The sequence below is a fragment of the Acipenser ruthenus genome, chromosome 24, assembly GCF_902713425.1.
Source record: "Acipenser ruthenus chromosome 24, fAciRut3.2 maternal haplotype, whole genome shotgun sequence".
In the NCBI taxonomy this organism is placed as follows: Eukaryota; Metazoa; Chordata; class Actinopteri; order Acipenseriformes; family Acipenseridae; genus Acipenser; species Acipenser ruthenus.
Window position 1 is genome coordinate 6,904,824 of NC_081212.1, and position 17,062 is coordinate 6,921,885.

General features: G+C 41.9%; 1 protein-coding gene across 1 annotated transcript; it reads left to right on the forward strand.

Annotated features, from left to right (window-relative positions):
* Window positions 1-12,581: 12,581 nt before the first annotated feature.
* Window positions 12,582-15,461, forward strand: LOC117429126 (frizzled-9). Its single transcript, XM_034048334.3, has one exon. The coding sequence runs from the start codon at window positions 13,377-13,379 to the stop codon at window positions 15,126-15,128; it is 1,752 nt and encodes a 583-aa protein (XP_033904225.1). The 5' UTR covers window positions 12,582-13,376; the 3' UTR covers window positions 15,129-15,461.
* The last annotated feature ends 1,601 nt before the right edge of the window (window positions 15,462-17,062 follow it).

The following is a 17,062-nucleotide window of genomic DNA, read 5'->3' on the forward strand; positions in this document are numbered from 1 at the left end:
CTCTCCTATTATTAAAACCTTTTTAAATAAAGATCATTCCAACAGTTTAGATGGAATACCCAAACCCGTGGAAGACACCTTGAACTAGCGATAAAATAATCTGACAGCACCGTTTATTAACACAGTCAAAGCCTGCTAAAGCACAGTGATGCCTGTTGTTAGCATTGAAATCATACTGCCGTGCTATTCTTTTATATGGGTAAAGCGTTTAAGATTAAACAGATGACAGGGCACAGTCACACACAACGCATGGTATTTATTGCACCTACAGGACCCAGAATAAACATAGATACAAAATATCCACCCATTACACATACGCTATCCAGAAACAAATGAGCTGTACCAGGAGCACGCATTCTTCACAGACTCATTCATTAACATTTCATACAAACGAGGGGCTTTCAGCATTGCAGAACGACGCAGCTCTATGAATAAAGGAAGGGGAACCACACTGAACTTTTCAAACGCAAAGATTGCTGTGAATTCGAATGATAAGGGCATGGCTTGTATTGTTCAGCCTGGCATCATTAACACACTCTACCTACTGGCTGGTTCTCTGTGGTTAAGCACGCTGGAATATCCATTTTTGAAATACAATTTTAACAACTGATTTTCGTTAATGGAGGTATTTTTACACGTAACAACAATTGTATTAGTATTTAAATTAAAAAGATATATGTTATACACAGCGGTCACTCTTCCATTCCATCCACTTCGGCTCCTGAAGAATTTCTGCATCCAGTCGAGTGCTCTGGGAGATCACTGGAAGCTCCTGGAGAACCAATCAAATGTGCCCATGGTTCCCAAGTCACCCTATTTTTGACTTTGTAGTTTGTGCAAAGGCAAGCTGTGTGGAAGTGCGTCTGTGTGGGTTTGCGTGTTCTAGGTTAGCGTGTGTATAAGCGTATGTGTAAGTATGGGTTAGCATGTTTGTAAGTGTGTCTGTGTGGGTTAGCGTGTGTGTAAGTGTGTCTAGGTTAGCATGTGTGTAAGTGTGTCTGTGTGGGTTAGCGTGTTTGTAAGTGTGTCTGTGTGGGTTAGCGTGTGTGTCTGAGTACAGGCGTCCTCAGTGTGTTTATAGCTGCTTTTTTTAATCCAGTGTTAGCACGTCCCTTCAAATCCCTACATATGGTCCTAGTAAAGTGTTCCGACACTGGCCTCTTTCTCCTAAACAAACGGTTTCATGAAAGGAGACACTAAATACATTATCCATGGTCTGCAGGTTAGATTTCTCTCCAGGAATTAGTAATAAAAATAAAACTCAAACGCTCTGAATGAATTCTTCTTACTAACAACTCAGGTAAGCTAACTGAGGCCAGCCGGAGACAGGCTGGCAAGAGGTTAGAGCTCAGAACTGAGAGGCAGCATTGCCGCGTGGTTAGAGCTGAGTCCTGGGACGCAGGGTGGCCTGGTGTTCAGAGCTAAGGCATTTGGATGGAAGCAGTGTTGCCAAGCGGTTAGAGCGAAGGGGCTGGGAGAGAGCTGGTGTGTCTCAGTGGTTATATGTAAGAGCCAGGCTATTTACAGGACATTTGCATGCTGGCGATACAAGCTGCACTGGTGTTTGAATTCTGTCTTCTTATAAATTCTCAGCCGGTGATGTCAAAATGATTGAAGTGTGTTGCTTGCTTCAGCCCTGACATCTGACTCTGCTATGCAGTGCAGAGGCAGTAATTGATTAAGACTGAGGGCTGCTTGTGTGTGTGTGTGTGTCTAGAACCACTGACTGTCTTCTTTAAATTCACAACCCTCCTATAAATATAAGTGGCTGGAGCAAAGGGATTGGGAAGGAGGGTGGCCACTGGTTAGACCTGAGCTATCAGGCGGGCAACAGTGTGACAAAGTGGTAAGAGCTGATGGACTGGGAGGTGAGCAGTGTGGCATAGTGGATAGAGCTGATGGGCTGGGAGTGAGGCAGTGTGACCTACTGGTTAGAGCTGAGGGACTTTGAGGTAAGCCGTGTCCAATCCTAGTAGTTGCAGCTGACTGGGAGGATGAGTGACCAAGTGTGTGTGTGTGTGTGTGTCCGTCTTCTTGAAATGTATCACTCAGCCTGTGTCACACACAAGCATGTCGGGTTGAGAAACGCGGGTTGTGCAACGCATTAGCGAGAGGTATCTGAATGCTTCACACCATGCCCCCTGTACTAATCCAGGCAAGGAGAAGAGATGCCATCTGAGCCTGCCCATCCGTCCGCGCTTTATTAATAGGACTTGTTTGGCGCACTGGACTGTCACCGTGCCAGTAACCCAAGCCACGGAGCAATTTATTTTAATCTGACAGTAAAGATAGCCTCTGTCAGCCGGCCCCTGTAATATACCGGCCTCCAAACACTTCTGCCCTTTACGTTAAGGCTACCCTTTCTGGTTCTACAAATCAAATAACCTTTTTACACAACATGCATCTGGCCTAGGACATTTTCACCTCATTTATATTGGGCACTGGTTCAAATCTTTTAGTTGTGTAATACCTAGGCATGTTGGGCCCATATTATTTACTGTTTATATTTGAAAGCACAGAGCATACACTTCATTTCAATACTGCACAGTTTATCAGAGCACTGGTTGAGCGCTTATGAAACATCCTATTGAAATCTCTGGATATGTATAAAAGCAGATCTACATTTTAGTTTGTGTAATCGAGAAATCTAAACGAAGATGCGTTACAGTTATTGATATCCATGATTTTATTTCTATTATAACATGTCTATTGATATGGACTGATATGCACAATTAAAGAATAGTATTTGATTTCTATGGAACGTTTTGTGACCTGCAGTATCAGCAGCTGAAGCTGCAGAAACAGAAAGCTTTTGTACTTTTACCTTACTTTGCATTGCGTGCCGCTGCACTGCTTTCTATGGCAAGCTGGCTGTATTTAGGTCTCAAGAGTCATTCATTCCAGGGGCTTAAGATCTATAAATAGTTAAGAAGAATATGCCTTATTTGGGTTCATTTATTTAAATAACATGACTTCTAAATTACATGAAACAGAACGTGCATTGATTTTTCTACAGTTTTCAAGGTAATAGCATACTTTAAAAGGAACTAAAGATAATGAAATAATTAGGTTTGACTGAGACCTTTCACCATTCAAACTGCCTATCCTGTCCACCATGACTGCCAACTTGTAAACCTGAAATGAAAAATGCATAATCTGTGCTGCGGTTTATTTTCCCTATGGTGCTTGATTATGAAACACCCTTTATATACTTAAAGCTCTAACCGTGGAGCCCGTACTGAAGCTTCCCCTACACCCCTGTCCCGAGAGATAAGCACCCCCAGCGATTTACTAAGTCAATGCTCTGAATACATAGCATGCTCTGCTCTGCAGTTTTTCAGTACTAGGAAAGGCTTGTGGCTGTGTTACTTTATGACTGAACACGATTGTAACCAATCAGAAAAGCCATTATGAGAAGCTCTCCAATATATAGGGAAACATTTCTAGATTTTAGTTTAATTTAGCAATCCAAATAAAGATAATTGTATATAGAATTGTCTTGTATACATTATTGCATTGGTAACATACAATGTCTGTTTTCCCTGATATAGAATATAATAAAGACTTGTATTAGATTTATATATGTCTACGATTACGTGAGCAAGCATTGGTTTACTAACCCTAACCCTAACTGGGTCACAGTCCCGCGTCGTGTGAAACCACGTACCTGGGTTGGATTAACCCGGGTCCCAGTGACCCCCCTCGGGATGTGGGTTGACGCGCTTTGACCCGGATTGAGCGAGACAAAATACTTAACGGCCGTTCGTGAGTCGACACAAAAACAAACAGCCGTGCCTGTGTGAAGGTTTCACTTCCACAAGGAACGTTTCTGTTGGTTCTGTTTAGACATATTTTTGTTGATTGAGACACAGCATGAGCCAGATTGCAGCAGGGATGTAGAAACATTTGCTCTAATCAACATTTAGGCCGACGGTTCAATCCAGAGAAGCTTGGATGGAAGCGTCAGTAACAAGCTGATTCCGGGGCATTGATACACGCGTCGTGGACTTGCGTCTGTCACCCAGGTCAACCCTGCTTTATCAAAAGAAATCACGTAGTCTGACCCGGGTAGATCATGCCAGTGTGAAAGGGGCTTAGTTAGGATACCTGACTGGGACACAGCCAGGGTGTGGTTACTTGAGATGGGGTGCTCGGTACATTTCTTAAACATCTTCACCCTCAACAACTCGACATCAAGAGATGCCAAGTTCCTGGACCTATTTTTACCTTTATTTCCTGCATACTCTTGTATTTAGTCTGGCAGACTGATTTTAAATTGATATAAAATTATGATGATAATAATAATAATGACTGAAGGAAACGTTTAAAGCAGTTGAAAAAATAAAATGTTCCAGGATGTCTTTATAAATGAGATCTGAAACTTTAATACCTTTCCTGGTTAAATATTTTCAAAAGGGATTTTCAGTTCATTAAAAATAGCCATAGAACATATTTAAAAAAAGGTAAAATGTTAAAATTTGACAAGGGAGCAGCAAAGATGGATTGAGAGAAGGCATGGATATGGAAGTGCTACGTTATTGCTTGTATAGCATAAGCAATGTGCAGAACAGCTTCTACCTGCTGCAACTTAGCAATGCAATGGTTCAGCATTAAGAGCCAATGGTAGCACAATGGCAGCGACAATGAGCCATTGGTACAAACAGTGGTAACATTTTCATATCAACGGTATCACCATGGTTGCGGACCTATACACAGTTATAAGCCTTTGTTCCATACCAGGACCACTGTGCAAGATCCTCTGTTTCAAATCCATTGTGTTTCCATTGCTGGAAATGCTGATGGTTCTGCAATGGTTCCTTCAGTGTAATGCGTTGTAATGTAACAGCAAGCAAATAGTGGGTTTTAAAGCCTTTCTGTAACAGGACTGTCGAACCTGTGCAATATGTCTGCAAAAATCAAAAAAGTCTGTTTAGGATTATTATAGCTGTGATTGCGGCCACAGACCTAAACTAAACTAAAAAGACTTGTAATCTTATCTGTAGGAGTCGTTACAAAGGGGCTGGTTTTCATTGGTCTGTAACAAAAAAAGGAAAAACCACATTTAAACTGTAACACATTGGAAATCCTTGTATGCAACCATGAGAGGGTCTCCAGGTACTGCTGTATGAATTAATACATGTATAGGTAAAGGACTACTGGGTCCTATTTTTAATATTTCAACAGTGGCACTATTTAGATCCGCCACTGTTTAAATGACTTGAACAGACCCAACCCTTCCCATTCGATCCTGCTCTCCCTTAGCGATGGTAAAGCTCAGCTCTGGCAGCTTGCAAAGTGAGCTTTATTACAAAAGAAATGTGCAGAATGTGGAGCACCAAGTAAAACAAATATTTTAGGAATATGAAAACAAATGGAAATGGTTTCACTTTGCCTCTCCCCGTCAACGTATCAAATAAAATTGTGAATGAGGCTGCAGTTTGTGAGTACTGTAAAAACAGTGCAATTAATCTCCAGCCTGCCTGCCTGCCTCCTCCCTCTCCCCCCTGCTGCATAAGGCAGCCAGTTATTACAGATCAATCTGCAATGGCAGGCTCCAGCACTGGCTTCCCTCTGCTTATTTAAACTGAACTTTCTGGGCAAACAGTCCTTCATTTTCTTTCCCCACTGGGAGTTATGTGTTGTAAAGCAATACTGTTGCGTGACCAAAAGTGTCTGCAGTAACAGAACATATGACAAATAGTAACTAAATAATCTGCATTGGCTATGCAGACTAGAACAACAATGTAAATGCTAAGGTTCGAAGGGGAAATGGTAGCGCAAGGGTAGCTACAGATTGATTGTATAGTACAGACAGTGGGAGCATTGACATATTTTGACATAACAGTGGAATAGGTTTTGGATTTCGTTTTTACAAGAAGTGAAATAGTTTTTTTTTTTAGACTGTTATTAGATTTTTTTATTTTTTTTTTACTAAGCTATCCAAGAGGACAAAGACAGTTCCAAGAATATGATACTAAGATGGCAATTAAACGCTGTAATACAGGATTGTCTGGAAGAAAGTCGTATTTAACAGACACACTTTCCCTTGAAAACGACCAGCTCTGCTGCTTAAGGGTTAGCAGCGTATCTGCGACTTGTGGCTGAGAAAAGCCTTGACGTTTATCTCAAGAAGCAGCGACTGATGCTGATGAGATTGTGTCTCTTGTAGTCTCCCTAAGAGGAGGTGGGTCTTAGTCTTTCAATACAGACGCACGTTGTATCCAACACCAGTGTGGATCACGCTGATTCCAAGCACAGCAGCCACTATTCTATTGCAGAGTTTAGAATCTTAAAACTAGCCGTGAGTTTACAAAGAGATGTAATGCAATCCATTACAGGAAACAAAAAACCCCCAAAAACATGATTTTTTTTTTTTTTTTAATCATCAATTTAAATATTTCTATATATTAATAACGGCATTAAAATCCTCCACAGCTGGAGCCTGGTTCAGATACAAATGTTTAAATCCAAACCCAAACAAAGGACTGTACACAAGGTAAAGAACATGCAGACAGGAGTGGTTTAGTATGTCTAGTCATCACTTGAAGAAACACCAGTATCTGAGAAAAGTGAACCAGTTAGCTTAGCTGTTAAAGACACTTTTGATCTCTATTAGAACTCACAATTAAAAGGAGTGTTCTCCCAATTTCAGTCATATTCATCACAAACACCAAATCATTGAAGCAAAATTTAGACAAATGACGCTTTTTCAAAATACACTACATAGTTTTTATTCCATTCAACACCCTCATTCAAGTAAGTTTCAATAGCCCTAAAGTTCTGTGTATATAAGTTAAAAAGACCACAGTTCAGATCAATAAAATGCACTTTACTTTGTTGCAGTGATTATAATTTGTTCATCCAAGACGATTTACAGAGACTAGTGTATGTGTGAACTACGCATCACCTGCAGAGTCACAACAACATCTCACCAGAAAGACGGAGCACAAGGAGGCTCAGTGACTTGCTCAGGGTCACACAGTCAGTCAGGGAGTGAGCTGGGATTTGAACCGGGGACTTCCTGGTTACAAGCCCTTTACTTTAACCACCAGACCACACAGCCTCCTTAGTTTTAATTTAGTAAACTTGATTCACACTCTGTAATTACACCTCTTTCATACTATACTAAATTTTCATATTACCAGACATTTAAACACCTGGTGTATGCATCTTAAATCAAGGGGCAGGTTTAACACAGCTTATAATAAGAGAAAGTGTAAAATCCCTGCGTTTGGAGCTCAATAGAAGATTCTGTTAATAGTTCATCTGCAGTGTCTGCTGTTTGCACCAACGAACAGCACTTCATTCGCTACAGTTTAACTATGGGGCCAGTTGTTTTTCTTTTTTTTTTCATATGGAAAAGGAGCAATGACTTTAGGTGAATTCAACCTTCAGAGTGTCCTTGTCAGCTGCAAGTATCCATTTCACAGTTTCCACTGCGCTGCCATCTCCCAGCTCTGCCTGTTTAAACTGGGCTGCTGGAGCCCACCGTTAGAATTGCTAACCATGGTACATTTGCAAGAAATCCTGCAGCAGATTATCAGAAAACTGCATTCGGTCATAAAGCCTGTATATAATAACCTTTGTGTAGGTGCTCAGAGTCAGCTGTGCAATAGCAAACACATAGGAAAGTGTAATAACATAGAGCATGGCAAGCCTTGTAAAGCATATTAATAAATATGGCAAGCTATGGGAAATGCATAGTATACCAGGATTGCTAGAAGCTCTCTAAAACTCTTTCAAAGAGAGCAGTAAGAATCTAACAGTCTGCAGAAAGATGGAAGACCTCAAGACTTTAATCACTATTTAGGCTGGCGAGGACATGATTGGAGAAATTGTAATGCTTTAAAAATTGCTGCAGCAATTCTAAGTAATATTACACTTCCTGTTCTGGTCCAGTTTAAACAAAGCAATGAAAAAAAAAAAGGAATGACAATGTTTCCAGTATGCTTTAGTGTAAGCAAGACATAACTGCCTGGGCTTCTGCTTTTTCAAGTTAATCTTTAGGATTTGGCAGAACACTTTTCCTTTTTGTTAATTAAACCTCTAAACCTTTAATTAGAGCTCAGTGTCTTGAGGGAAGCGTGTTCTCTGATTCTGTGGACAGGTTGAGACACAGACCCTGATCAGGTGCCAGGTATGAGAATGACACCCTCAGGTAACAGACCTAGGTGTTGTTTTAATTTCACTTGAATTACCCACATTGCACTTACTCAAATATTGTGTTTAATTAACTCTGTGTTGATGTACTTTGATCTGAATTCCACCAAACACGTGTAACACAGGCTAGGTCCTCAAAGTGTCTTATAGAGCCGTAAGAGCTGGCTGCATCAAAAGTATTGTGTACAAGTACTGCATAATGACAGCAATATAGAAAGACAATTCATTATTAAACTGCAGACACAGCCTTCATTAACCCAGCCAATCAGAAGCTTTAACACATGACCTAAACTGTGAAACTCTACAGAACTTGAGCTAATGAACGTCCATGTCAAGTTTAATCACAATCACATGACCAGATCTCTAGATAGATCTAAAAATATAACCATAATAGAAGGCTAGCTTTGGGGCTGAATCTGCTATTCTGCATCTTGGCAAATAAAATCTGAATTGATTTATTCAGGATCAGCGTTCAGGGATACGTGCCACCTGCACCAGTGCATGCCAGTGGCTTTAACAGTGAGTTGCCTTGGCAACAACAGCTGGTTTGAGTTCACTTGGAATCTGAACTTATAAAACTCCACCAGCCATCTCCAGCTATCTCCTTGCCTTAAAAATTACCAGAGGGAATGCCTTATAAAATACTGGGCCATGGAACGCTAATTCAACTGGTGGCAATTTGTTTGCTTTTGTCATGTTCAACACACATCATGTATATATTGGGAAAGTATGCATAGGCATTACTAAGGATAACATTTCCAGCAGTGCTTACACAGTGATACTGCTTCTGCAATGGAACACCAGTGTGCATTGTTGCATTCTCTTAATATGATATGCCAAAATATGAAAATATAACCACAGTAAAGTACCGTTCTACTATTGTCTCAAACCATTTGCCTTTGTGTTAGCATCGCCCCGTGGTACAGCACCATTGCCGTGCCACTGCATTTGGGTTTTGTTAACAGTTAGTATTTGGTGTGGTTGGGATTGCTGCTTTTTCTTACTTTGTTGTTGTGTGCTAGGTCAGGACCTGGGGCACGGAGTGAGCATGTCACAGTCCAGCGGCGTTCTGCTCTTCAATAGCCTTGTCTCGCGTCTCCGGAACTGGCTTTGTGTGGCAGGGATCAGTAACAAGCAGGATAAGAGGATTAAGAGAGAGGCAGCGAGTGGATTAGCGATTCACAGCCATTCAGAACCCAGGCTTGTCCGGCCCCTTGACAGACCCTCGGCCCCACCCAAAACATGAAGGGCAAGACGTGAGCGAATGGGGGACTAGCTGGTACCCCTCGGTAACACAGTATTTAGGCTTGCAGTCCTGTAAACATCCCACAGCTTTAACACTGGCATTTAAATTGTATTCACAATCTTCAGAAATGGCTTGTTCTTTAGCAGCATCTAATGAATGTATTAAACCTAGTGGGGGAATAGTGTGTACAGGAGGCTCTGTAAGTAGTCATACATATGCACAACCAATGAGCGTCTGAATGATTGAATAGCGTATTGAGCAAGGCACACATACCTGTAGTGATACACTCATCCTGGCTTCAGAGAACAGCATGAATGAAGTCTGCATGGTGCCATGCTGCCTGATGGTCCAGTTTTTTTTTTACTGGACATCTCAAAGAATACACAGCACATAATAAAACAAGAATACACTGGAAGAAAGCATTACTCACAGTCTCATCTGGCAGGGGGATGGGGCGGTTGTTTAGGCGTTTCATTTGTTTTTCAGAAAAAACAAGAACCTGATAGCAGCTGAACTAGAGAATAAGCCTCCATTGTACAGCACCACCACGTAGGCATTCAAATCCAGGCTGTTTTACATCTGAATAGGCTTCGGGACTGAGAGGTGGGCATTATGGACAGGTGGTTTTGACACAGAGACAGTCCGTCCTTAACTCAGGTTTCACGGTCAAAAATAAAAATGAGAATCGCCCCGCTGTCTGAAGAGCTGTTGCCCTTGTCACAGCGCAGGAGAGAAAAAGCTCTTTCTGCGTCTCTGTGTGTGTGTGTGTCTGTGTGTGTGTGTGTGTTTCAATGTTCTCCGTTTCAGATGGAAAAACGATGCATTGTTCGAGGGGGGCAGAAAGGGGAGTAAAGAGAATTGTACGGTGCTCTGAAAGGGAGACGAACAGAAAAGAAAGTGGAAAAAGAAAAAGGGGATCTTTTGAAAGGAAGGAGGAGAGAAAGGGGGCAGGGGGTGTAACAAAAGGCAGCGCTGTCTCAGTTTTTAGGCAATCATACTCCCGCAGGGGTCCATCCTCTCTCTCTCTAGGTCTATTGGTATGGCAGACAAGAGGTCTATTCAGAGTCTCTCCTTTTGAATTCTTTTCTGTGGGCTGAGAGAGCAGCGGCAGCACTTGTAAAGTAAAAAGGCATCTCCAAGACAGACTGACAGCCAAGCTCTCGTACCCTCAGTCCCGGTTATATAATAAAAAGGAAGAAATGACTTGTTTCTTTTTAATCTCCAATCCTCACTGACTTTACAAGTAGCTTTTCTTTAACCACTAGTCCTCACTGCTTCCCAGTCCCTCCACACAGCCTCCTAATGCATCCAAATAACAAGTAAGCAATATACTGGTAAACTTGTTAATAAATTAATAAATAAATAAATAATTGACCAACTCGTACCGTACTGGTCCCTCCCTCGGTACACTTCGTAGAGCAGTAATGGACTGTTAATGCTGCCATATTAACATTAGCCACTAGGGGGAAACAAATCTGTTTTTGTGGCACCTTGCCTGCTGAAATGTGGTGTTAACAAGACAAGGCTATCTGGACGTCAGATAATCGATTGCTGAGTAAATAAATACAACACGGTAGAAACATGACCTTTTCAAGATACTGTATGCAAATCGACTTCTCTCGAACTCTGGTATTTCCTCCGTTTTTTTATTGAACTGATAATACTGTACATGATTACCCCCACCCCCCAAACACACACACTGCCTCTCTTTGATTCTGATACCCTACACTAACAGCCCTTCACAGTAAGCTGATAACTCTTTGATGGTCGTCAGACAGTCGGGGGTTCTCTGAAATTAACAAACGGCAGTGTCACTCAATAGCACAGGATCACAAATACACACAATCTGTCTTCCACTGCACCTGAGAAACGCAGAGGAGCGAATGATACACATTATAATAACAAATTGATATATGAGCTGGTTCACACAAACACATCAGATAAAGCCACATACACCTCGTTTAATAGAACGTGCCGATGGAGTATCGAGGAAATTAGGTTCCACACAAATGTGAAAACGGGATGAAAGTGGAGTCGCTTAAACACAATGATATAACGCTGCCCGGCTGGACTCAAGCATTGAGTTGCCTTTGTTGGGCTGATAAAGAATGGAATTCCAATAAACTTTCTTTGTGTGGTTTGACCCCTCGTGCTGCCCCGGCCGCTCGCACCTTAGGATAGGAATGCTAATGCACGCTTTACACAGCAAGATCTGCTCCATTGTGTCCTTTATTAACAACTGGAATCCGGCATAAAGTCGCAGTTATATATATATATATATATATATATATATATATATATATATATTATACATATAGCGCCAACTTTGGTATGTTTAGCATGCCTTTGGGGAAAATGTGTTTGAAAACAAACAGTGGAGGTAGTTACAGGCTTTTGATGCCATGGAGACTACACTCACTTATTTCAATTTAAATCTATGAATGTGTTTGTAATGTAATTTACTACACTGATAACGATGTAACCAGCTGCTATCGCTTTCTGTTTAAACCTTATGTTTAAAATATGAACTGTTTATGAGTTGATATTACAAAGGAACGTGGCCTGTTACCTTATCACGAGTATCAATGTGTTCTGCATTTGCAAAAAACCCTTACCCTGCTCTTTCACTGCGCTCTCCAGCGCATTAAAATGGTGTAATCGTGGATCACAATGCATGCCGTTTGTGTTGTGTTTGTTACGAAGCATATAACTTAACTTCAGTGGAACGCATCATGTTAAACTATAGTTACATAATATGGCAATACACTGCATTCTAACCAAAGTCGCTGCTTTGTGTATATAGCGCAGTATTCAGGACTTTGCAGTCGAATTAGAAATTCGCATAATAAAAATGATGTTAAACTACTTAATTGTAACACATTTTAAACCCTAAAAGTTTAGTACTATGCGGTCGTTCTTTAAAAAATAAATAAATAATAATAATTAGAATTTTAAACTGCCGTTACAAAACATTCATTACCAACGAACTCCCAACTTGCAGTAGTAACCGATCTGAAACGATTGTAGCGATCCCTAGCAACACCAATATTGAAAAAGCAACACCAATATTGAAAAATGTTGACGGTCCCTAAGGTGCGTGCCGCCCCCTCGGCGTGTTCGGGCGAGAGGGCGGAGCTACGCGTTTCCAAACAGAGTGCCAGCCCCACGCGAGAGATTCAATGCACTTAGACTAGGAACTGCAGTCCATCAGAAACCGACACAAGAACAGTACTGCATTCTTGAGAACGGCAGCAGAGTTTTTAAACTAGCGGTACATATTATGTGTAAATACTTATAAAACACAGACAGCAAGATAAATGCCACAGGAATATCGGATATTTCAGACCAGATCATGTTGCTCTGTGCCATCAAAAAAAGGAAACGGCAATTAAAAACTTGTAATTTGTAAGAGTTAAGAGATAAACCCTTGTTTTTCAGTTTTGTGTTTAAGGGTCTACATTTTTCTAACGCATATATTTTTTGAGCAACCGGGACGTCATTGTGAACATAATTTTCAATAATCGCATATCGGACTTTCAATCCAAGATAAATAAAAGCGATTTTTTGCGGAGGAGTTAAACGTTACTCAAGAGGACAGTGATCTAAGAAGCTGTGCTGGTGAACTTTGTTTTTAAGTTTGAAAAAAGCGGAACCTTTTTTTCGGTCCAGCACAGACGGATTTACAACATTGCCTTATTAAGTTGAACGGGACAGAGTCAGCGCTGTTTACTGCGATATAACCGGGACTCCAGTGTGAATGGAATAGTACCCATTTTTTATTTTTATTTTCCTTTTAACATTGAAAAAGCAAACGAACTGACATTAGTAAATTAGATTCCAAATCGAATTCAGAAAAAAATACTAAAACAGATGCTGTGCATTGAATACCATTTCAATACTGTATATTGAATATCATTTTTTAAAGAAAAACATTTAAACCATTATTCAATAATTTTTAAAAAAAAAAGCAATGGAAGGATTTCATTTGAAGATAGCGATTTCTCTGCTGTGTCAGCTGATGATTGCAGGATCCAGTCTGGAGATAGGGGCCTATGATATAGAGCGGGGTAGGGAGGCTAAATGTGAGCCTATCGAGATCCCCATGTGCCAGGGTATCGGCTACAACATGACCAGGATGCCCAACTACATGCGGCACGAGAACCAGAAGGAGGCGGCCATCAAGCTGCACGAGTTCGCCCCCCTGGTGGAGTACGGCTGCCACGTCCACCTGCGCTTCTTCCTGTGCTCGCTGTACGCCCCCATGTGCACGGACCAGGTATCCACCTCCATTCCTGCCTGCAGACCCATGTGCGAGCAAGCCAGGCAGAAGTGCGCCCCCATCATGGAGCAGTTCAACTTCGGGTGGCCCGACTCCCTGGACTGCTCCAAGCTGCCCACCAAGAACGACCCTAACGCCCTGTGCATGGAAGCCCCTGAGAACGACACCAAGGGGGAGACGCAGAAGGGGCAGGGCATGCTGCCGGTGCCGCCCCGGCCCAGACAGCCAGGGGCTGGGGACGGGCGCTTGCCGGGCAGCCTGGGCTCCTGCGAGAACCCGGAGAAGTTCCAGTACGTGGAGAAGAGCCGGTCCTGCGCGCCCAGGTGCTCGTCTGCCGTGGACGTCTTCTGGTCCCGAGAGGACAAGGATTTCGCCTTCATCTGGATGGCTGTCTGGTCCACCCTGTGTTTCGTTTCCACCGCCTTCACAGTCCTGACCTTCCTGTTGGACCCCCACAGGTTCCAGTACCCGGAGAGGCCCATCATCTTCCTGTCCATGTGCTACAATGTCTACTCGGTGGCCTTCATCATCCGCTCTGTGGCCGGCGCTGAGAACATTGCTTGCGACCGCGAGAACGGAGAACTCTACGTCATCCAGGAAGGGCTGGAAAGCACTGGCTGCACCATCGTCTTCCTCATCCTCTACTACTTTGGCATGGCCAGCTCTATCTGGTGGGTCATCCTCACCCTGACCTGGTTCCTGGCAGCGGGAAAGAAGTGGGGCCATGAAGCCATCGAGGCACACAGCAGTTATTTCCACATGGCAGCTTGGGGCATCCCAGCTATGAAGACCATTGTCATCCTCACCATGAGAAAGGTGGCTGGCGACGAACTGACGGGCCTGTGCTATGTGGGCAGCATGGACGTCAACGCCCTCACCGGCTTCGTCCTCATCCCGCTGTCCTGCTACCTGGTCATCGGCACCTCCTTCATCCTGACTGGCTTCGTGGCACTGTTCCATATCCGCAAAATCATGAAGACCGAAGGGACCAACACGGAGAAGCTGGAGAAGCTGATGGTCAAGATTGGTGTCTTTTCAATCCTCTACACTGTGCCTGCCACCTGCGTCATCATCTGCTACTTCTATGAGAGGCTCAACATGGATTACTGGAAGTTCAGAGCCTTGGATCATAAGTGCACCTCTTTCCCTGGAAGGAACAGCGACGACTGCTCCTTGGAAGCGTCTGTACCCACCGTGGCTGTGTTCATGCTCAAGATTTTCATGTCCCTGGTGGTGGGCATCACCAGCGGTGTTTGGGTCTGGAGCTCCAAGACCCTTCAGACCTGGCAGGGCCTGTGCAACAGGAAGCTGTCGGTCAGGACTACCAGAAAGCCATGCAGCAGCGTCAGCTGCAACGGCACCCACTGCCATTACAAAGCACCCACGGTGGTGTTACACATGAGCAAAACTGACCCCTTCCTGGACAGCCCCACGCATGTCTGAAGCTTTGTTGTTGGGTTTTTTTTTTCAAGTTTTTGTTTGTATTTTTGTGGACAAAGCTGGGAAAATGGCCTTTAACTGACCTTTTTTAAGATTCTAACAAGGGAATACAATAAAGGGAGTCTTGAGCTCAGACTGCATTTGGCATATGTTGCACAGCCTGGCACTGCACGCTCTTCAGAGTAAGCATGTCAGCAAGCTGTTTGTTCTGAAGCTGGGAGGCTGATATAGGGGAGAAGGACCTTGTAATGATTTAGGACAGATTGTGGCAACAATGTAAAAGACTTAAACCAGCCAAAACTAGAGACTGTCCAAAAAAAATAAAAAAAAATAAAAGGCAACACGAAACATGATTTGTAAGTAATGCCCACTTTCATGCAAATGTAGGACCTCCTGAATGGACAAACAGATATACCATGTAGTAGTTGTATCTCAGTGGTTTGCATGGTACATATACCCCCTCCCCCTATGCAGTATTGCATAGAAAGGTTAAAATAAATTAAATGTACGTGTCTATTTATTGTATAAATATTTAATTGGAATCTGCCTTGATGTTTAATATCGCTGTATGTATGTGTATGGTATGTATATGGTATGTATGTATTGTATAGAAAAATAATCTTGTATAGCCTTAACTAGAGGGTAGTGTACAAGAATGTGCCTTTATCAAACCCGTATCTTTTTTAATAAAAATACATGTCTATATTTTCACCTTTTGTGATAGTGTGTACTTTATTACCCCCGGGTATCCCATGCCTAGTTGTCAGTCAGATTATACTTAGAAACCGGACACAGCGGGTCAAATATACATTTGTAGCTAAAAGTTATTATTTCTCCCAATTCCACACGATATTCTGAAACAACATTTCATGGTTAGTTGCGCTTCTTGTAAAAGATTGATTTAAAAAAAAAAGTTTTACAAAAATAAAAACACCATAAAGAATAATCCAAAATAAAGATCATTAGAGATGGTAATAATAAAAAAAAATAAAATCCTGTGTTACTGGTGTACAGCGAGGAAACGTGATGCTTTTTGGACCATTATATAAATTAAAACATAAGACGGCCTAGGTCCTGATAAACGATGCCTATACAAAATAAATAAGACCAACCATTCTCTATGCGAGTACATCTGTTTATTGAACCGGTTGCTGGTGTTGAGCGACCTGTATTAAGGTTAAAGGTGCAGCATTGGGAATTGTCGGTGCACGACCAGAATGGAAACGTCATGTAAGCCGCAGGGGGGTTTGTTCATGAAGTGTACAGAACTCCATTCACAAGATTGATGCATTGCCCTGAGCACGATAAACAGTATAGCCGTGTGCACAAACATCGTTTGCAGTGCGGGTCGATTACCTCATTATAAATCTTTGTAATCTTGTATGGACACAACGTGTTAAATGGTCAATTTTAGAGTTCACTTTCATTACAGTACAAATATGTCTTTAGAGTACCGTATCCAACAGTACTATACGTACATAAATACATTTTTAAAAAAGCATTTATTTTATTAGCTGTTAAAATAAATATAAGCTTGGTTGAATTGCCTAGTAATAACAATTAAACTGCCTTAAGAGAACATTCAAGTACATACCTCGCCGAATTAAAGCTGACGTACGTTTTCTTAGTATTCGCATTGAATTAACATTGAACACATACAGTATTCATATAATTATATTTGTCAGTACATTTGTAAATTATTCAGATTCTGTAACAAAAAAAAAAAAAAAAAGACACTGACAACACACTTAGTTGCCTTGGTTACCTGGGCTGAATGAAACTTTCCAAACCTAAATACATTTGGCATATTTCCTGTTAAAAAAAAAGGTATAAAAGTTTCCAATAAATGGAAACTACCCGAATAATGTTTTTTAAAACGTCTTCAGTATTTAATTAGGTGACAGTTTAGTATCATATTCTCCGTCACGCGCAGCGGC

Coding starts and splice junctions, on each gene's coding strand:
- LOC117429126 (XM_034048334.3), top strand. CDS start 13,377: ATGGAAGGATTTCATTTGAAGATAGCGATTTCTCTGCTGTGTCAGCTG.